Below are 23,289 nucleotides of genomic sequence, written 5' to 3'. Positions count from 1 at the left end.
ACTACAGTGAGACATAGCAGCAGGTTGCATCACAAAAATCCCCTAAATCAACTCTGTCTGTGTCTACAAGCCTTTACTACACAGGAAGTGAGCATCAGCATTGCATCCATGTAAGCATGCACACCTATACATTAATATTATAAAACTATGTTGTTAAAACAGTGATCCAGATGTGCACTGGTACAAACTCACACTAATAATCCAACACATGCATGCACAGCAGAGCACAGAGGGCTAGCCGTGGGCTAAGGGGCGGGCGGGCCTCCGAGCACAAAGAGGTGTTTGATATTTAAGAGCCCAAGCAGCATTGTGGGTAATGAGAGCCCTGGGCGTCTGAGCTCTGAGGCAGCCACTGGTAATTACGTGGCCCTATTACAGGCTCATATACAGGGAAGAGTGGCAGAGAGCAGCTTCTGTCACAGGTTAAGAGCCGCTGGGATCACTATAGTTAACTGTAATGGGCTGCAGCGTGGCTGCTTTCCCAGGCTTCTCTCTGGCCGTGGGACCTTTAGATGGCCGTTATAATGGTGCAGCAGAAAAAACAAACACAAATTAGAACAGGGCAAATTTGAAAATCACTGAAACAAAACCGTTTTACAAAACACAACAAGGTCTGCAATTAATGAATTTGTCTCAAAATGACAGATTAATCATTTTGTCTATGGAAGCCATGAACATCTTTAAGATGTCTTCTTATTTTGTCTTATATTTAACATATATTCTGTTTAATGTAACACACACACACTACACTGTAAAAAGTGTTTGTAGAAATTACAGTAAAATGCTGTCAAATTGCATGAGAAATACGGCCTAAAATAAAAAATTGCATATCACCATAATAGACACTTTTAATTACTGTAAATCATAGAATAGAACAAAACTTTTGAAAAACACACAGTTACACAATTACTTTTAAATAAAGGGACTACTCAGTCTAAATTACAGTTTTTGCTGATATTTACATTTAAATTTACAGTAGAAAACCCACTTACTGTAATTTTTACGGTGAAATTCTGGCAACCACAGCTGCCGGTATTTTACCGTAAATTTAACAGATTATTTTTTACAGTGTAGTAGACACTTTGGGAGAGCAGACATGCTGTTTGTCACAATATTATTGTTATTATTGTGTAATATGCAACATTTTTTCCTTAAAACATTCTTGAAACGGACAAACAGAATGGGAAGAACCTGTCAAACATGTCTATATATTGTCTTTTAGAGATTAATTTATTCACTATCCTTAACTGCTTATCTGATCTGAGCTAACATTAGCGAGAAGCAGGACAGTCTATAAGCACAGACACATTCACAGTCTTATTCACACCTTCGGGCATCTGCAGTCATCAGTTCAACCTTGGAAAGAGAACGCAAACTCAACTGCACCACCACGTAGCCCTTCTTTAAGAGGTATTTACTGAAACTGGCATGCTAACCTAGCTTGTAATACCTCTTAACCCTTTATCAGGCAAATAACCATATTTGGTAACTTGAGCGGACATCTATAACAGGTCTGGATTTCTCCATCACAGATAGTGACACTGTGACATCTGACCAATCAGTAAATCAACAAGATTCAAGCTTTCCTTTATTGTCATTGTATTAAAAAAGTATACAACTAAATGTCTGTGTCCTTCTCATATATAAGTTTCATTCAGACATTATGCATATGCAATAAGTAGTCTAAAAAGATAATAAATAGTTTAAAGGTAAAAGATAAAGTGGTGATGGATGCAAATGATGTGTTATTGTCTATTTGGGGTTGCTGTGGGAAAGAGACTAGAATAAATATAATAATAATGACTCAATTGACCTCGATTTGCAATATAGAAATGAAACATTTTGCAAAAAGTCTTGTAATATCCGACAATAATACTTCAGGTTGACACTTTCAATTTCCAGGAGTGCCTTATAAAGGGTTAAGTCTCTCTAGATGCAGCATCTCAGTTTGGTTGCACGTTTTAATTTCACTATTACATTATTATTGCGTGTCTAACTGTCCACAGTCTTGAGCAATCCATGCAATATTTGCACAAGGTGAGATTCGTGGCCAGTTATTAATAATTGCACCTGTAAGGTTCTGACTTGAGGGGGCGTTCAAGTGAATCTTCCCAGTAGGGAACTTGTTTTTCTGAATATTCAGACACATCATGATTGCAGCACAGATGCCCTATCTCACAATGTTAACATTTATTTATTTTATTATCCACCCTGTGATTTGGAATTGCTTCAGAATTGTTGTTGTTGAGTTTTATCTTTGGACCATGCTACAGTCTTCCACCAAGTTTCAGTTAATCGACTTTAATTTATTAACTACTCGTTAAGTCTTACTTAAAAGGACATTTTCCTCTAGTTGTGCAGGTAGTTTTGGTTTCATTTGTCCAAGTTTTGATATATTAAAAAAGGGTTTTATCTGCTGGCAATAACCCTGCTATTTAACATTTCAATATAAAGCAATGCATGCATGCTACAATGTGTGTGTGTATATACACTACTGGTCTAAAGTTTTAGAACACACCAACTTTTCCAGAATTTAATTGAAAATGATGCAGTTTAATGTCTGAAATTAATGCACATTTGCAACATTTAAAATTCTTTATTGTGATGATAGTGTTTTGAAAGTTAAAAAAAAGATTCAAAATCACATTTTATGTTGGACTAAAGGACTAAAAAAAGACACAAAATGACCAAAAAAAGACACAAAATGACAAAAAAAGACACTAAATGACCAAAAAAAGACACAAAATGACAAAAAAAGACACCAAAAGACACAAAATGACAAAAAAAAGACACAAAATGACAAAAAAAAGACACCAAAAGACACAAAATGACTAAAAAAAGACACAAAATGACCAAAAAAAGACACAAAATGACAAAAAAAAGACACCAAAAGACACAAAATGACCAAAAAAAGACACCAAAAGAAAAAAAAATTGGGGTGTTCTAAAACTTTTGACCGGTAGTGTATATATATATTATATTATATGATATGATATGTTCTCATGTTGTCATGCAGAAGGATCCTCTCTGAGGAAGCAGTACCTGCTGAATAACACCAGCATGCTCCGTATTGACCTCTCTGCTCATCCCCTCGTTTCTTTCTTTTTTCTTTCTGTCTGTATGTTTCTCCTCCCACTGCAAACGAGATTGATTGTTCCAATAGAAGCCTTTCATCCTCTTCGTCCTCACCCCGACATACCACTGCTTTATCTAGAGTTACAACATATCCCCTTAAAACACCCCCTGCAGCTTCCACATCCCCGCTTTATCCTCGTTTCACTGCACAAAACACACATTTCACGAGTCCTCACACAGATATCTGTAAAATATATAACAATACTTCATGTGTGAGCATTCTCCAGTTCATGTTAAAAGACTAATTATCACTGCAAGGGCACCACTTCTTTATCATCACTGTTGTTTGTGCATGATGTGTGATTGGGTGTGGGTCTGTGACTTTTTTCTCCCCTCTTCAAAAGGCCTTTTTTCATGAAAGCAGTGGCAACAATTTAGATGGAGTGACCTCCTCATGTTGCCCTTTTCTCCGCTGAATGATAAGCGTAGCAAATTATTTATAAGCATGCAGACTTCCTTTTCTAACGGATGAAAGGAATCACTCGCTGAAAAAGGAAATAAATGAGTCAATTTTGAACTGCTTCTCTAATAACTTTCAAACTCTTTAACTCGGTGGGGGAATGACGGAGTCTGATTATGTCTTGGCTCAGAAGTTTAAAGTCATCCATGAACACGCTGAATGTAAATGGATTAATCCCGTTTTAGATTGATGGATTTCTCAGAGTTCCTGGAATCGAAAGAGCTTTCTTAAATTTCCAAAGTTGAAACTCATTGTGGGATAACTTTTGGTGACACTTTACAATAACCAACTAAGTGATGTTTATAGATGGTTTATAGACCAATTATTAACAATTTACAAAGTGCTATACATATTTAATCTTTAAATGTTTTCAATCAATTTCTTGAAGGTATATGAATCATTTCAAAATCATTAACATACTTAATATGGTGTTAAAAATGTTACAACTAAAACTATTAATAAACTATTAAATTTAATTTAATTGTTTGTTAATGGTAAAGTAACTATAAACTTACATTAATATACCATCTATTAGCAATTTATAAATGATTTAGTTAGTTAGACAGTCATAAAAATATGTATTTACCATTCTAAATGGCCTATATACGGTTTATAAATGATGAATAAACATTAATAAACTATCTGTTTACCATTTATAAATGATGGTTATTGTAAAGTGTTACCTAACTTTTTCCCCAATCCTCTTTTAATCCTATAAAGCCAAGTGTATCATATTTGATACACAAGTTTTTGAGACCTATACATCATCAGTGCGATATTTTTTTCCTGAAAAACCTGACATGTGTTGAAAAAAACAACAACTGAGCAACAAATTGCACAAAAATACAAGATATAGCAGAAATGATATGCAGGTTCCACTGGTGGATCAGTCATTGCTGCGTGAAAACTTCATATCAGCAGATGTATGATGTTGTTTTATATGGAAAAAAATATTTTGCATGTTTGAGGAAAATGTTAAAAGAAAGTAAAGCCTTAAAAAGGTTAAAAATGTTGGGTTTTATATGTTTTTGTTAGTTCAAGAAAAACAAACTGTGAGCAACAAACTGCACAAAAAGAACTGATGTATCAAATATGATACAAATTAGAATCATATATCCCTATTGTTTTTGGATTTTTTTTTTTAAATGATCTGTCAGCAGGTTCAATAAACACTCAAGTTTTAAAAAAAAAAAATTTTGGCAATTATTTAATGGTTCAGGCTTTATAGGGTTAATGCAGCTCACCTGCTTGGAAAACTAATGTGAAAGAACCTTAAAAATACAAACAATTACAGACTTAAAGCGACTGTCACCATGCACACAAATGGAGGTTAATCCTGTGACCTTTTTTGTTTTCTTGTCCTGCAAAGTTTACAAACCGAGACAGGTAATGCATCAGCATGCAGCTCAGACACACACACACACACACACACACACACACACTAACACGTCCCCTGGCTTTAGCAGAGGATTCGCTTTATCTGTCTGCATTCAGGAATTTACTGTCACTCACTTCTCCGAGGGCCAAACTCTCCTATCTTTATCCTCTTCATCTCTCCCTGCTCACACTGTCACTCTCAGATCTCGTCTGGATGTGTTTTATTCATTTTCCATTCTTCTGCTCCGCTCAGAACCCGTGTTCATTATATATTTCATTCTTTAGTGTTATTTTTGTCTGTCTCACCACCCATCAACGTCCCGCTTTTTTCCCTCTTGAGGTACAGTCTTAATATTTTGCCCTACTGTCTCGCCGAGTTTAATCTCAAAGTGCGCTGCTGCGGTTTATTGTGCCGAGTGTCAGCTCCGTCTCCGGCATCAGGATTTGGTTTAACTGTCACACCGGCGCCGTCTGCAGCCGCCTGCCGTGTTTGTCTGTCAGCGGCGTGCTGATGGATCTCTCTGTTGTAGGATTACAGCACATTCTGCAGTTGTGAATGTCGCTCCCGATGAGCTGCATCTCATTAGAGCGTCGAGATGCGAGCGTGAGACTTGTTGAGAAGGTTTTCATCGTGTTAATCATCTTTGATTCCATATCTCTTTATGCCTGACAGCCCACGCTGCACGTGTAAACACACAAGCATGACCAAACACCTTCTAAATCTATAAATAAACCAAAAAGTGTAGATTTTCAACATTTAGTTTCACACAAAAATGTTCTGTTTTTGGCTACAGGAGTTCAGTGCTCCCAATTATTCCTGATGGATTTTCTTATTTCTCACCTTCAGTTTATATTACCATTTTTCACAATTTTTTTTTATTTTTTATCTCAGCTGTTTTTTTATCTTGTTTTCACCCTGTCCTTCCACCTTTATGTGGCATATGATTTTCTTATACAAAACGAAACTGATTCTCTGTTAACGACACATTTTATGTTGGACTAAAGGACTAAAAAAAGACACAAAATGACAAAAAAACACACAAAATGACAAAAAAGACACAAAAAGACACAAAATGACTAAAAAAAGACACAAAATGACTTACAAAGACATGAAAATAATTTTAAAAATGGGCAAAATAGCCCAAGACTCCATAGAGTTAAGTTGTTAACCCATTTCTTGTTCCCTGAAAAAGGCCTACTTGTATAATTCTGAAATGTACATTATTTTTCAGTTTTGGTTAAGCTTACCTTTTTTTATTTACCTCTGGCAGTTCACCACTTACCTTTGGACCCTTTCAAGCTGTTCATTTGACTTGAACTGCTTGAATTTCAATAAAAAACTGGAAAAATTGGGGTGTTCTAAAACTTTTGACCGGTAGTGTATATATATTATATTATATTATATTTTCAACATTTAGTTTCACACAAAAATGTTCTGTTTTTGGCTATAGGAGTTCAGTGCTCCCAATTATTCCTGATGGATTTTCTTATTTCTCACCTTCAGTTTATATTACCATTTTTCACAATTTTTTTTATTTTTTATCTCAGCTGTTTTTTCCATCTTGTTTTCACCCTGTCCTTCCACCTTTATGTGGCATATGATATTCTTATACAAAATGAAACTGATTCTCACATTTGCAACATTTAAAATTCTTTATTGAGCATGATAGTGTTTTGAAAGTAAAAAAAAAAAGATTCAAAATCACATTTTATGTTGGACTAAAGGACTAAAAAAAGACACAAAATGACCAAAAAAAGACACAAAATGACAAAAAAAGACACCAAAAGACACAAAATGACTAAAAAAAGACACAAAATGACAAAAATGACGATATGATTTTCTTATACAAAATGAAACTGAGTCTCTGTTAACGACTTGTAAGTCATTCTCTGCTGCACTGTAAAAAAAAAAATCAGTTTAATTCACGGTAAAATACCGGCAGCTGTGGTTGCCAGAACATCACCGTAAAAAATACAGTGAGCGTATGTAAATGTAAATATCAGCAAAAAAACTGTAATTTATACTGAATAATCCCATTACTTTTAGGATAATTGTGTCATCGTGGTATTTCTCCATTAACTTTACATGAAAAATGTATATTTTTACAGCAAAACTGTGTGTTTTCTACAGTTTATGGCGATAAAATTTAAAGTTTTTTACTATTCTGTGATTGACAGTAATTAAAAGTGCTACGGTGATGTACAATATTTAATTTTACGACCTATTTCTGATGCAATTTGACAGTGTTTTACTGTTATTTCTACAAACATTTTTTACAGTGTGTCTTCTTAATTGGTCTTCATGGACCTTTAATTTATATTTAAGTCATATAACCATAACAATATAAACTTTATTTGCATTTTCCTGGCAACATTGCAGCATAAAAATCCCCACTTGCACTTGGGAGCAATTGTGAGCTCTGCTTTATTATTTCTCCTTTGAAACCCTCTAATAAAAAACATATATTGTATCTGAAAGTAAACACTGAAGTAAAAACGAGCATTTTCTGGCAAAATAACATTTAGTTTTCAGGGAGTTGGAGGAAATAACGGAGGGAAATGAGAGCAGGGAGGGAAAAAGTGAGAAACCAGAAAATGTTAGTAGCTAGTTTATCTTGTCTGTGCTCAGACACAGTTTGCTCTCCGGAGTGCCAGTAACCATCCTGAGATACATTAAACTCATCCCTCTGTTAAATATTATATTGGCGGCATGGGGAGACTTGAGAGTGATCAGCCTGCTGGAGTTCTGTCTCTGGGAAAAACTCTTGTAGGAGAACAATTGCTTTTAGGTGTTATCATTCATCTGACACTCACACACACATAACACGCTGATACAGGCATAGCTGCTGCACACACACACCTCCAGGAAGCCTAAAGGAGAATAAAGGTTCTTGTATGTTTTATTTAAGGCATCTTATTTTGACAATCTTCTTGTAAATTCTGTGGTGGATTTTCTTAACACACTGCGCTCTTATTTTGAAAGCTGCATGTGTTTAGCGACAGGGAGTAAGTAGCTTTTTGTGAACGTTGCCAATATCATGATATGCATTTTTTTTAACCATAAAAAAAATATACCGATATTATCGTGAACGATACGATATGGCACACCCCTAACTGTGATCCATATTTTCAGATTTTTATAAACAAACGAACGAACAGAACTTGGGGGTGTTTCCATCTACAGCAGGGGTCTCAAACTCAAATTACCTGGGGGCCGCTGGAGGCAGTATCAAAATGACCAAAAGAACGAAATTACTTTAAGGAGACACAAAATGACCAAAAAAAGACACAAAATTACGATAAAAAAACTAAATTACTTAAAAAAGACACAAAATGACCAAAAAAAGACACAAAATGACTAAAAAAAACACTAAATTACTTGAAAAAGACACAAAATGACCAAAAAAAAGACACAAAAATACCCCAAAAATACACAAAATTACTGAAAAAGACACAAAATTACCAAGAAAAGACACAAAATTACAAAAAGAAGACACAAAATTACCAAGAAAAGACACAAAATTACAGAAAGAAGACACAAAATTACGAAGAAAAGACACAAAATTACCAAAAAAAGACACAAAATCACCAAAAACTTCTTCCGGTAACAGCAACACGGCAGATAATAAACGGTCCGGCAGCAGCTGCCTTTCTTTTTGTTAACGTCGTCATAGAAACAAATAAAACAAAGCTCCAGCTTGCGCATTAAAGGGACCTTCCACACACAACACGGTAAAGAGACATTCATATAAAACTCACATTACACTTTCATATCAAGGTGGGGGCCACAAAATATCATCACGAGGGCCGCAATTGGCCCGCGGGCCGCCAGTTTGAGACCCCTGATCTACAGTAAGTAGTAAAAAAACAGATTAAAACATTTTTTTTTAAAAGAAAGTTACACAATATTAAACAAAAGAATGGCATTTCGGGGCGATGTACAATCTTCACTTCTCCCAGATTTTGAAATCAGTATAATGCTGCCGTCAGAGGAACGCTGCTTTTAGGTGTTATCATTCATCTGACACTCACACACACTCACACACACTCACACACATAACACGCTGATACAGGCATCGCTGCTGCACACACACACACACACCTCCAGGAAGCCTCCATTGCTTTGTCCCCAAGCCTTCTTCTCCCTTTAAGCTACGCCCAGGGTCGTAAACGGCTGTCTTTGTAGACATCAGTGAAAACCCTCATGGTTATTAAGAGTATCACAAGAACTTCAAAGGAGGATTCTTTGCCCCAGATGTCAGTTTCTTCATGGTTTTTATATGCAAGGTCGCTTAAGGTGCTTCTGCAGCACTTTCATGCCTCGTGGCTATTGAATGAATATCGAGAGGAAGCATTATTCTGCTGCGCGCAACTTTTTTAGCACTTTAGAGTGGATGATGAGAGGAAATGCATGTGCCATTCACTTCCTGTGTTGCCCCAAAGGCCACAATCACATGTCTGTCTGAACCTGGTCTCACAGGAATCCGTGGAATAGCCACGGATTTCGCTTAACTCAAAATCCGTGAAATAGCCACGGAATCGCTCAAATTTCTGTGAAACTGACACGGATTTCGCTACAATGCAAGTTAATGACAGTCATATCCCGTGGCTATTCCATGGATATGTCTCCACCATAGACCGTATAAAATATATATAAAAACTTAGTTGAAATATATCAACTTAGTTGGAAATATATAAATGATATTACTAACACTATTATAGATAAAGTTTTTCCCTTATGTCTTATACTATATCTTATTGGATCTAATCCCAACATTTTAGTTTCATTTCAGCAGAAAAGAATAATACTAGCAGCTTCTATGGCTACCAAAAATACATTATAAAGAACTGGTTTGAACCTGTCAGGAATTTCAAGAGAACCTGGCTTTTATTGTTTTTTGATGTCGTTGATATTGTTGTTTTCATTTTTGTTGTTGTGGTTGTCCTTTATATTATTCTTTGTATGTTATTTGTGTTTACATTATGTCTAATTTGTAAATATGTTTCTGGAACCTGGTCTCACAGGAATCTGTGAAATAGCCACGGATTCGCTTAACTCAAAATCCGTGGAATAGCCACGGAATCGCTCAAATTTCCGTGAAACTGACACGGATTTCGCTGAAATGCAAGTTAATGACAGTCATATCCCGTGGCTATTCCATGGATATTTGTTCCTATTGGTTTGTTCCAAGTCACGTGACTTTCAAGGTCCCGGCGGTCAGAACAAAAAACATGGCGGACAGTTCTCTCATTTTTAGTGAAAAATCAATATTTTGACTTAGTTTCTGCATAAAAATGGATTTTGATCACATTTCTAGCGAGAAATATATGTTTTAATTTCTAAATCTTCACTCAGTGAATGTACATAATCACTTTGTATGTTGGAATAGCCACGGGATATGACTGGCATTAACTTGCATTGTAGCCAAATCCGTGTTAGTTTCACGGAAATTTGAGCGATTCCGTGGCTATTCCACGGATTCCTGTGAGATCATGTTGATCTGTCTGGTATTCTCCAGATTGGCGCTTTTATTTGTCTCCGTTTGACATCTTGTGAAGTGATTGATCAAACGCACTGACTAGTGGAAATAATTAACTGCACACATGATGCAGTCCAGACAGTAAAAACCTACTTGATCCTGATAATTTCACAACAAAGAAAGCTCTCAGTCCTCCGCTGCAGCTCGCTCTCAGGTTGAGCAGCATTTTAAATACCTGTGTTTGCCGTGGGCCATGAATTCCTGGTCAGCCTACTGATATCGCACACCTTAGGAGGTTTCCACTATCATGCTGATTGCCTTGGGCAAAGTGTAAATGTAGTGGGATACACACCAATACACACACACACACACTAGATTATTGCTGCTAGAAGACCTGTAAAATGACCTGCTTTCAGCCTGATACATGCACGGCCACACACACACAAGAAGCCATCACAAGCCTTGAGATCCTCTCTGCCACTAGTTGCACACACCGAGCCTCTCAGTGTTTGTTCAGAGACTGCCACACATCTGTCAGGATCAACTAAAAGGCACTGAAAGATCCTGAGAGGGAGAGAGAGATATTTGTATTTCGTCAAGCATCACAGTTTATGTAGAGAGGTAGAGAGCTTCTCCATAGTTCCTCAAAAAGCCCCACTTTTTAAAAAAATCAGAACTACACTGTCAAAAATGTTTGTAGAAATTACAGTAAACGCTGTCAAATTACATCAGAAATAGGCAACATGATCTCACAGAAATCCGTGAAATAGCCACGGATTTCGCTTAACTCAAAATCCGTGGAATAGCCACGGAATCGCTCAAATTTCCGTGAAACTGACACGGATTTGGCTACAATGCAAGTTAATGACAGTCATATCCCGTGGCTATTCCAACATACAAAGTGATTATGTACATTCACTGAGGGAATATTTAGAAAATAAAACATATATTTCTCGCTAGAAATGTGATCAAAATCCATTTTTATGCAGAAACTAAGTCAAAATATTGATTTTTCACTAAAAATGAGAGAACTGTCCGCCATGTTTTTTGTTCTGACTGCCGGGACCTTGAAAGTCACGTGACTTGGAACAAACCAATAGCTTTTTTTGGTCATTTTGTGTCTTTTTTTAGTCCTTTAGTCCAACATAAAATGTGATTTTGAATCTTTTTTTTTTTTAAAACACTATCATGCTCAATAAAGAATTTTAAATGTTGCAAATGTGCATTCATTTCAGAGCACACTGAGACATTAAACTGCATAATATTCAACTAAATTCTGGATATGACTGTCATTAACTTGCATTGTAGCGAAATCCGTGTCAGTTTCACGGAAATTTGAGTGATTCCGTGGCTATTCCACGGATTTTGAGTTAAGCGAAATCCGTGGCTATTTCATGGATTTCTGTGAGACCAGGTTGGAAATAGGGCATAAAATTAAAAAATGTTTATCACCGTAGTAGACACTTAATTACTGTAAATCAAAGAATAGCACAAAACTTTTACTTTTACTGTTATAAACTGTGGGAAACACACAGTTTTGCTGTAAAAAATATAACATTTTCATGTAAAGTTAATGGAGAAACTAAACGAAAGGCACTTCCGATAAAATATTTTGTCGTTTTTACCCACGAGCGTCCTCGTGTAAACGGGGCCTTAATTTAAAAAAAATGTTAAATGTTATCTGACTGAATGGATCAAATTCTGACAGATAAATGGGTCATTTAAGCTGTGCTTGTGACGTTATAATGATTAAAAAAAATGTGTTGACTTACAGACGTTTCTTTACCAATGTAAGTTTCGGGGCCCAGAAATTCTGGGTGGTTAGGATTTACTCCTGAGGGAGTCAGAAGCTAAACATATTTAATAGGCCCACCTAGAAAAATAGCATAATGTCACAATGACACAATTACCCTAAAAATAACAGGAATGTCCAGTCTAAATTACAGTTTCTGCTGATATTAAAATAAAATTTACAGTCAAAAAAACCCACTTACTGTTTTTTTTGCCACTAGTTGCACACACCGAGCCTTTCAGTGTTTGTTCAGTGACTGCCACACATCTGTCAGGATAAACTAAAAGGCTTTGAAAGATCCTGAGAGGGAGAGAGAGATATTTGTATTTCGTCAAGCATCACAGTTTATGTAGAGAGGTACTCCTGTCAGAAGGATGCTGCGTGGGTTGATATTACTACAAAAATATTACTGGGAGTTTATTTTAGCTGAAAAAAGTGTCGCAGCACTTCACATGCTATGTGCTTGTGTTAAAACGGAGCATGTTGCCAAGTGAATAACAGCATATTTAGCGGTTTCCTCCTCGTCCAATGTCGCTGTAAAGTTTTCCTGGTGAGAGAGATCATTGGGTTTGTTGGTTGCCAGTTGCACTGGGAGTTAGGGACTCGTTTACAAAGGCGTGCAGAAGGCAGATGGAGACGTAGCAGTGAGGGAAGGGCCACACCGCCAGCAGCAGAATAAATGTACTGAGCAGCAGACGGCATCGCCGTGCTGTGAAAAATCTCCTTTGATTTTGGGTGTGAAGTCTAAGACGCACACACACACACACACACACATACACACACACACACACTCAAGAAAGTCAAGACAGCCCTGATTCTTTAATATTCTTTAATTTCACATTTGTTTTGAATCAAAAATAAAATCAGAAAGAAGAAAAAATCTTTATCTGCTAGTGATGTTTTACTCTGAAATGTCATTTTCAGCAGTTCCTCTCTTCAGTCCACAACAAAGAGAGGTGGCCCCTCCCCCACACACACTTCACAGAGTTCAGATTCATTGAAGTGGGGTTTTATCAAGTTATTCACCATGTATGTTTTAGGAAGACTGGATACAGTGTTGAAGGCGGGGCTCTGTTCATTCCTATGAGAGTGTCACAGCTCAGTGGCACATGATGCCAAAAAAGTTTGACTTCCATGCATCAAAAAAATCATAAATTTTCTGCTGCTTTTCTGCATCTATTTGGCCTGCGGAGCAGTACACTAAGGCTCCGTTTACATGATGACGGTCTCAACAGAAGACTCAAAAGTGGCGTCTCGTCTTCACTTTTTATTCCTCGTTTAGACGAGCGTTTTCGGGAGGAAATCTGCTGCATACGGTGATCTAAAGTGTGTGAAATGTGATTGTATGCAGCCAGGCGGCATCACTTAAAGCCATAAGAGCATCTTTGGGCATGCAGAAGTTTTCACGCCACACATTTTCATCAGCTACTCCTTCCACAAAGTTCTCCTCCATCACTAGATCTCCCAGGTCTCGTTCACAGCCGTCTGGCTCCTCCCACCAATCGCTGCATCCAGAATGTGATGGAGGTAATTCCAGATCCTTCTCTGTTCACTAATACTATCTGTACATATCCTGGACATTTGGTGGAAAGACTCCTGTAAGTTTATTAGAGCTGCCAGAGCAGCTTGAAGGTCCCACCATGGAAATAATCCCACGTTTCTTTATTTCCTGTCCTGGAGCATGTATGTGACGTAAACACATACGTGACGTGAGCAGATCAGATCAGAGTTTTGTGTCTTGTCAGTGTAGACGACACGCTACGGAGGAGAGGATTACACTTTTACACTTTGGAGGGTGGTTTCAGATTTTTGCATCTTTAAGCCCCCAAAACGCCGTCACCGTCTAAACGAAAGGCACTTCCCATAAAATATTTTATCGTTTTTACCCGCGAGCGTCCTCGTGTAAACGGGGCCTCAATTTTAAAAAAATGTTAAATGTTATCTGACTGAATGTATCAAATTCTGACAGATAAATGGGTCATTTAAGCTGTTGTTGTGACGTTATAATGATTAAAAAAAATGTGTTGACTTACAGACGTTTCTTTACCAGTGTAAGTTTCGGGGCCCAGTTATTCTGTGTGGTTGTGATTTACTCCTGGGGGAGTCAGCAGCTAAACATATTTTAGCCACCTAAAAATAGGCCCACCTAGAAAAATCAATATAAGTTAAGAATATGCTATATTTAGAATATTTCCACCACCTTACTTTGCTGTCAGACTGCCTCTTTCTTTGCCTCCAGTTCCCACAGAAGTTTCCCTTCTCTCTCCTTGAGTCTTTCAGTCTCCCTCTGCAAAACTTCTTCTGTAAACTCTGCTTCATGAATGTATTCTCTTGTCTCCACAGTGACTAGCATTTTATTGTTGCTGTCATAATCCCTTTTTTCTTTCTTGAATTTGTTGTCTCCTTCATAAACTGTGAAAAAATCTGACACAAATAGCTGATCTGTTGAGTTACACTGCTGCACAGTTGTGCTTATGCGTAGGAATACGTTCTGCGGTGGAGAGAAAGTAGTGCCAAAGGAAATTAAATGAAAAAAATCTAGATACAGTGTACATTTAAATTTTAATGGATTTTTTAGGTGGCTATTATACATTTTTCTGCAGCTCATCCACAGCAGCAGATTGCTAAACTTCTCCTGCCTGCTTCTCCAGAGTTCCTCAAAAAGCCCCACTTTAAAAAAAATCAGAACTACACTGTAAAAAAGGTTTGTAGAAATAACAGTAATACACTGTCAAATACATCAGAAATAGGGCATAAAATGAAAAATTGTATATCACCATATTAGACAATTACCGTAAATCAAAGAATGGCACAAAACGTTTACTTTTTTCTGTCATAAACTGGAAGAAACACACAGTTTTGCTGTAAAAAATATAACATTTTCATGTAAAGTTAATGGAGAAATACACTGTAAAAAATGTCTGTAGATTTTATGGTGAAAAACTGCTAAACCATGACAGTAAAAGATGTAAAATGATAAATGGGTTAATTCAGTTTCAGTAACAATGAAACACCGTAAATGCATATATCAGCCAAAACACTATTTCTTTTTTTTCTACAGTTTTTTATGTTTTTGAAAAATACATTACTCCACTGTAAAATACTGTGGCACTGTGTTTGTTACAAAAATATACTGTAATATATATACAAGTATCACTGTAATTTTTGCATTTATTTTTTGTAAAAATACTTTTTCTCACTGTTAAATGTACTAAAGACCACATAAAAAAATATACTGTAATATTTTATGATGAAATATTTAATCTATGCAGCATTTATAAAGTATTTTCTTGTCAATTATATGGCAAAGCACAATTTCTTTTGATGGAAAAACTTTTTATTTTTATGGTAAAATATGGAATAAAATGGCAACCGTTAGCGTGAAATCACCAGTGCTAATATCATTTTACTGTAATATAACAAAAAGTTGCACCATATTTATTACGGTAAAGTTCTGGCAACCGCAGCTGCCGGTTTTTTTTTACCGTAAAAACAACAGTTTCTTTTTTACAGTGTAGCATAATGTCACAATGACACAATTACCCTAAAAATAACAGGAATGTCCAGTCTAAATTACAGTTTCTGCTGATATTAAAATTAAAATTTACAGTCGAAAACCCACTTACTGTATTTTTTGCGGTGAAGTAAAACCAAACCAACCAAAGCTGCTGGTAGTTTACCCTAAACTAAACAGATTATTTTAACGGGAATATTCAGTCTAAATGACAGTTTTTGCTGATATTTACATTTAAATTTAGATTAGAAATTACAGAAAAACTGTCAAATTACCTCGGAAATAGGGCATAAAATAAAAAAATGTTTATCACCGTAGTAGACACTTAATTACTGTAAATCAAAGAATAGCACAAAACTTTTACTTTTACTGTTATAAACTGTGGGAAACACACAGTTTTGCTGTAAAAAATATAACATTTTCATGTAAAGTTAATGGAGAAATAGCATAATGTCACAATGGCACAATTACCCTAAAAATAACAGGAATGTCCAGTCTAAATTACAGTTTCTGCTGATGTTAAAATTAAAATGTACAGTCTAAAACCCACTTACTGTATTTTTTACGGTGAAGTAAAACCAAACCAACCAAAGCTGCCGGTATTTTACCCTAAACTAAACATATTATTTTTTACAGTGTAGCCCTTTTACATTCACATCACACATCCCCTGAACCTGTGAATGATAGCTTAACCTTTATCTGTGTGTGCTACACATAAATGTGAGTTATGTTTATTGGACATTGTGAGTCTATGCTGGAAAAGAGTTCCATCTAAAGCATCTAAACGGAAGATTTAATGTGGCAATATTGAGAGTGCAGTCGCTGTCAGGTTGCAGAAAAGATGCTGCTGGTGGCTATTGACAGGCTGGATAATGTATTTGCTGCCTGACAACTTCAGTCTGATGTCTTTGTCATCCAAAGAATGAAACAGCCCACATTTGCAATGTCTAGTCTTATTTCTTTGCTGTCTTGCTGCTGCTCTTTGTCTCTGAAAGCTGACTTTTTCCACTTGCTTTCAAGCTGACTCAAACAAAACGTGCACGACTTTAACTCGAGTCAGCATCACATCAGAAATCTGATAAATATTCTCCTTTGTAAAAATCAAAAACAACTTTGAACTTCACATTGACTTTAGCACTAACGTCTCTTGACTTGACATCGCCTCAAGTTTTCTGCCTTGGAAGTCTCACTCGACCCTCTCGCTATCAGCTGTGAGAGAGTTTTGGCTGGTGCCCAGCAGCTTATTCAGACACGGAGCTAGAAATTCAGGTAGCACTTGTTTTGATGTGCTTTTAAACAAATAATTGTATCCCCCGTGGAAGGCTTCTGTTCAGGGTCGGGGATCTAAATATCTTTAGAAAGAGAAGATTGCAGAGAAAAGAAATGTGGCTGACTGAGGGAGGAGAGCTGGTGCTGATTATCTTTGTAAGAAAAAACGTTTTATTTCATAGAATAGAATAGAAGTGACCCTTCCTCTGCAATATTTCATTTTGCCAACGTTTCTCTCTCAAGGCTAACCAGGAGGACATTTCAAAAATGTAATTTTATTTTGCTAAATTAACTGAAAGAGATTAAACAAACATAAAATTGCAGATTGTATAAAAGTCACCATGATTTCAAGATTTGTGAAGCCTGTTTGTTTGTCTGTTTTTTTTTCAACCATGTAGATTCCCCAAAAAACTATGATGTGCAGTGGTGCAACAAGTTTTCAGATCCCTTACTTAAGTAAAAGTACTAATACTACAATGTGAGATTACTCCAGTACAAGTAAAGGTCCTGCATTCAAAACCTTACTTGAGTAAAAGTACAAAAATATCAGCATCAAAATGTACTTGAAGTACTAAAAGTAAAAGTACTCATTATGTAGAATGGACCCATTCAGGTTGTCAAATATATTATTAAATTATTGTTTTTGATGCAATTATCTAAGCAGTGGTTTATTTTCTCAAGCCAGGGCTCATTTTAACCTCTAAATATACTGTTATGTGGTTTAATTTAATAAAATGTCTTATCACTTTAAATTGATCATGTTTTTCATGTTAAATTTCGACCTGTAAAGTAACTAAAGCTGTCTAAAGCTAAATTAAGTGGAGTAAAAATTCCAATATTTGCCTCTAAATGTAGTGGAGTAGAAGTATAAAGTTACATAAAATGGAAATACTCAAGTAAAGTACATGTACCTCAAAATTGTACTTAAGTACAGTACTTGAGTAAATGTACTTTGTTACATTCCACCACTGCATATTGATTGATTGATTGATTTTAACCGTTTGTGATCATAAAGTCGTGTCTTCTGACTGGACAGCTGTCAGTGATTACGCTGTAAAGTAGATCCACATCACAAGCCAGCATCAAAACTGTAGCATCAAAGTTTTTCTCTGCAGATTTCTCAGAGTGCCCTGATCTCTAAAAAAAAAAAATTCTGAGCAGAAACTATGATCCCTAATTGGTTCAAAAAAACCCTTGTGGTGAGTTTTTGTTAGGAAAGCCTTTGAAAGCGGGTGTAAAGTGAATTTAGCTCTATTGAGGATGATTTCAAAGCTGCTTTTGTGTATGGTCAGCACATGTGAGAGGTCTTTTATCCTTCTGAAAGGCTGCAGGAATGAGACAGTCTAAAGTCCTCAGACTCAGATCCTTATTGTCTGTGCACAGGTCACACAGAAGCACACACACACACACACACACACACACACATAAACGAACACAATAAGATCTCATGCAGCTTATGCTGCATTTCCTGTCGGAGAGATGTGGATGAAAGTGAAGGATGCAGTGAAGTCTGGATTGAATGTTTGTGTTTGTGATGGTGTATTTGTGCAATTTTGAAGTTGCCCAAGCTAAGTAAAGCCTAAACTTGGCCTACAGGCTTTTTTGAGGATACATGAGCTCTGATTATATTAGTTGTCTCCTCACCTCAGCGTGTTGTAGCTGTTGCTGCCAAGCCGGAAATTGTTGAACTTTTCACCCTTCGCTGCATTTTAAGACCATACCATGTTGGAGTTTTTTTCTATCGTAAACTTTATGTAGCTGTGGAGGCGGAAGGTATCATCTAGTGCTATTTATGATATTATATCGATCCAGAAAGTCAAATACTCTTATTTTATCTGTTATGAAGCTGTCAGAGTACAGGATTAGTGAGAGAAGTACCACTTTTTTGCTGGCCTGCTGCTGTTTATGACCTCCACCATGATGGAGGTGAGGTGATCTGCTGTGTGTGCTTTTAACGGCCCTACTGCTCCGGCATTTAAGAGGCATAAATGACTTGAAAGAACAAACAGCTTTGAAATTGTCCTCTATAGGGCCAAATGAGATTTCCTTCCTGGCAGCCTACACATTACGTTTGCGCAAACAGTCCTCCACCTCTGCATTCCCCTCCGCCGGTAAAACACACACTCAGACATTTAGTTTAGCACTCACAGGAATGCCGTGCATACTTAAGCATTGTTCACCGTGACACAAAAGCCGAATAAAGATCCCACCTCCTTTTCGTTTATTCAAGTTTTACAATGCTATCTCATTATTTTCTTTCATTATTGCAGAACTCAATCCCTTTCCCCCGCAGGTGGGCAAATTAGCCAGACAAAGCAGCATCTTTCCTGTCCCGCTTGTTGAAGTGGCAGCTATTGAGTAGCTCTATTAGCCTAGCACTAACATGACCATTTACTGTGCAAATCCTCCCTGAGCAGCGTTGATTGGCTGGCATGCATCAAACCCTGAGGATAATGTGCACAAGCGAGATGAAAATACTTTTTCGACAAAGGGAAATTGAATTTAATTGCAGAGCTCATGACAAGATTGACTGTTAGATATAGAAAGGTATAATATTGTGTGCTTTCTCTTTTTTCTAATGAAACTTAATAATAAACTTAAAATATTCTGCAGCAGATGTGTGGAGAACATTTGGACTGCACATTGAAAATAATTAAAACACTTCTTCATTACAGTTTTACAGTAATTGCACCCCTTAGGTCACAGAATTTCCCCTCATAGCTTCATTTTCCAGTTTTAACAGATTTTGAACTCTGCATTGGGCTGTTAAACAGGCAAAGACCCAAACTAGCACATTCAATATTTCCACAGAGATTTGCACAAAGTTTTTTTTAAGAATCAACTCATTTAGTTAATCCGTGTAGCTGTGAGGAGCTGTGTCGTTTTAAATTAAACATTTACAAAAAGAAAAGATGTTTTTGATCTGTAACAAGATGTTTTTATGTCCTGGTGTATTTTGTGCAGGTGGGAACAAACTGAAGGGGCAGCACTTCCGCCTGGACTGGGCCTGGATCTCTCTGGAGAGGGAGTACTACGTGGTGGACGAGGAGGACAAGTTTCTGGAGGTGGTGCTCCGGCGGAGAGGATACCTGGGAGAGACTTCTTTCATAGGTTAGTCCACATGTCTTTCTGTTGCTAATACTAATGGACAGTGGGCCCTATTTTGACCTGTAGTGCATGGTCTGAAGTAGCCTGGGTATACCCAGACTGCCTTGCACGCTCAAATTTCATTTCGAACCTCCAGGCAGTCTGGAAACCAGAGAGGTTTCTTAGCCCTGTTTTAGGATCCAATCACAGAGCGGGGAGGGACGGCAAGACGATGACGCGTACTACTCGACAGACGGAAGCTTGTAGTTTTGTAGTTTTCTTACGGATCCAACATGGCTGCAGCAGATGTGAAACTCTCTTTAGCTGTAGATGGTGTTTTAAATAGTTTAGAGCGAAAGTTGATTTTAAAAGAAGAACAACGTTTCACTTTACACTCCTGTTTCACCACTAAAAAGGATGTTTTAGCCTTGCTTCCGACAGGATTTGGGAAAAGTCTAATCTACTAATCTACCAACTAGCGCCGCTACTAGCCCCGCTACTAGCCCCGCTACTAGCGCCGCTACTAGCCCCGCTACTAGCGCCGCTACTAGCCCCGCTACTAGCCCCGCTACTAGCGCCGCTACTAGCCCCGCTACTAGCCCCGCTACTAGCGCCGCTACTAGCCCCGCTACTAGCCCCGTTACTAGCCCCGCTACTAGCGCCGCTACTAGCCCCGCTACTAGCGCCGCTACTAGCCCCGCTACTAGCGCCGCTACTAGCCCCGCTACTAGCGCCGCTACTAGCCCCGCTACTAGCCCCGCTACTAGCCCCGTTACTAGCCTCGCTACTAGCACCGCTACTAGCCCAGCTACTAGCCCCGCTACTAGCCCCGCTACTAGCGCCGCTACTAGCCCCGCTACTAGCCCCGCTACTAGCGCCGCTACTATCCCCGCTACTAGCCCCGCTACTAGCCCCGCTACTAGCGCCGCTACTAGCCCCGCTACTAGCCCCGCTACTAATCCCGCTACCGTAACGCTGGTGATCTCGCTACGAGCCGGGGGACAGCGGAGCCGCCCAGAGACCCCCAGCAGCTTGTTTATTGCCCATAAAAGAAGAGAGCTGGAAAAGCAAAACAGCAAACAACACCCTCTCACAGACACACACACAACAAACATCCATCTCTGTAGCTCTACTACGTCATCTGGTATAACTGATCTGATTGGCTAAGAGCTACCTACAGACGCTTTGATAGACATTCTAAGCGTCACTATCGTCTCCTGCCACCACATCACAGATCTTTCTAGCAATATTGCCAGACATTTGTGTGACCGCACTATAAAAGGGCCGATTAATAGTGACTTCAGACCAGCTTTTAGTTAGTCAGTCACTTTAAACACTTGAATTTTACATTTTGTATTCAGTTGTGTTGCCTTTCAAACATTTTAAACCACTGCACTTGCGTAATAATATCCAGTTATACTCACTTTTAACCTCACTACTGTGTTGAGGTTTCAGAAGCAACTTCTGCAGCACAAGAATTGTGCTCTATTCTGCTGTTTTCTAACTTTCTGCTGCCTCAAAATAACCTCAAGTGCGCAGCAACACACCCATGGGTGCACAGATGGGCGCTAGTGCATTTGCTACTGACACAACGTGGGTGCTGGGGTGAAAACGACAACTGTGTTGGTCTGAAACCAGTGATGACAGTTGCAATGGGGGCCACTTCGTGCCAAGTGTAAGATAGGGCCCTTTGTGTTTGTTTTCAGCCAGTCTGTCAATCAGTCCATCACTTTCCTTTTTGCTAATTTGCAGACTATGCTGCTTTAACAGTTAGCTCAAAGCTCCATTGTGCCTGACTACAGCCACACAGAGCCATTCATTTAAAGTTTCACCACTTTACATTACTGTTAAAAACACATTTTTGTTGTGTACTATGTTCCTCTCCCTCACAAGCTTAAAAGAAAATATGTTCATAAAAGATCAAATGCTATGAAATTCAGAAAACAACACACAACCTGCACCTCTTTTCTGTTTTTTTTTATTTTTTATTTGCTCTTATGATGATGGACAATGTACACATTTGCTTCACTGCAGAGCTTTATGTACCTATTATTCACCTGAACTGTGGCTGTCCAAAACACACACACACACACACACCTCCAACACACACACACATCTCCAACGGTTGCTGCCAGAAAAGCAATTGAAACATTCCTTTTCAAAACACACTGTAACCAGATTTATCCTCTAAACCAAAGTAATTTTGCTTTGCCTTGAGCCATTTTAAAGATTGCAACAACAACAAAAAATATTTTTTTTTGTTATGAGTATGAAAAGGCCAGCAGAGATAGCTGTGAGGTCAACGTGGTGCCCTGTGCAGAGATGTGTTGTTTTTCTTTATACTGAACCTGAACAGGAAAACAATGTCAAGAAAAATAACTTGACAACACACCGTTTTATTTGATCTTCAAAGTTCAGCTTTATTTCTCCCAGACAGACAAGCGGTTTGTCACAATGAGGACATAAAATAAGCATCAAAGAAGTGAAAAACAATAAAAATGCAATCTGAGAGCATTATTAATACTGCTGAGATTATTGATATTAAATCATAATTTAGCAAAGCTGTTGATTGACTGAATGGTGAATCTTTTGTATTTTTCTTGAGCAGCCAAAACCAACCACCAGCTTACAGTTTGACCTCCATTGGCTCTCACGATGCAAAAAATGTTTGACAAGTTGGTCTTGGAGTTTGTTATTTAGCAAAGTTATTTCGAGTAGAAATATTGATCATATACAGGTTTTCCTCTCTCCTACACATCGGCTTCTTGTTGGTTTTACTCTTCAAAGCTGCGTTTTGCAGCAGCACGCAGCTCAAACTTATGACAATAGACGGGAGGCGAAGCGAGCCGATGCGTCAGCCGATCTTTGTCAAGCTGTTTCATGTAGGTGGGTTTGATGTGTCAGGGCCCGAAACTGCAATCTAGAAGAAAGAGTGGGGAAGAGATTGAGATGGCATTAAGGTCAGAACAAATACAAACCTTCTCTTAGAATTGTGCTAACAAAGGTGCACTACAGAGTCTAGTTTTTGGAAAGATTTGTTAATTTCCGGTGAAGAAGAAAGGCTGCTGCTCTATTTTATTTCAAATTCAACCTGTTTATCTCGTAAAATTCAGCTTACAATTGGTCTGAGTGAGTTGTTTGTGTACTTTTGCTAGCATATGAATGGCTCTTCATT

General features: G+C 37.8%; 1 protein-coding gene across 1 annotated transcript in view; it reads left to right on the top strand.

Annotated features, from left to right (window-relative positions):
- The window catches only part of LOC131986474 (FRAS1-related extracellular matrix protein 2-like), a 125,471-nt gene that overhangs the window by 12,652 nt on the left and 89,530 nt on the right, over positions 1-23,289 (top strand). Inside the window, exon 3 of the mRNA XM_059351450.1 lies at positions 19,992-20,138. Within this exon, the coding sequence (XP_059207433.1) occupies positions 19,992-20,138 (147 nt within the window). The remainder of the gene's footprint in view (positions 1-19,991; positions 20,139-23,289) is intronic.

Source organism: Centropristis striata, chromosome 15 (genome assembly GCF_030273125.1).
Source record: "Centropristis striata isolate RG_2023a ecotype Rhode Island chromosome 15, C.striata_1.0, whole genome shotgun sequence".
Taxonomy (NCBI): domain Eukaryota; kingdom Metazoa; phylum Chordata; class Actinopteri; order Perciformes; family Serranidae; genus Centropristis; species Centropristis striata.
Note: the sequence above shows the minus strand (reverse complement) of the source record. Positions and strands in the feature narration are given on the sequence as shown.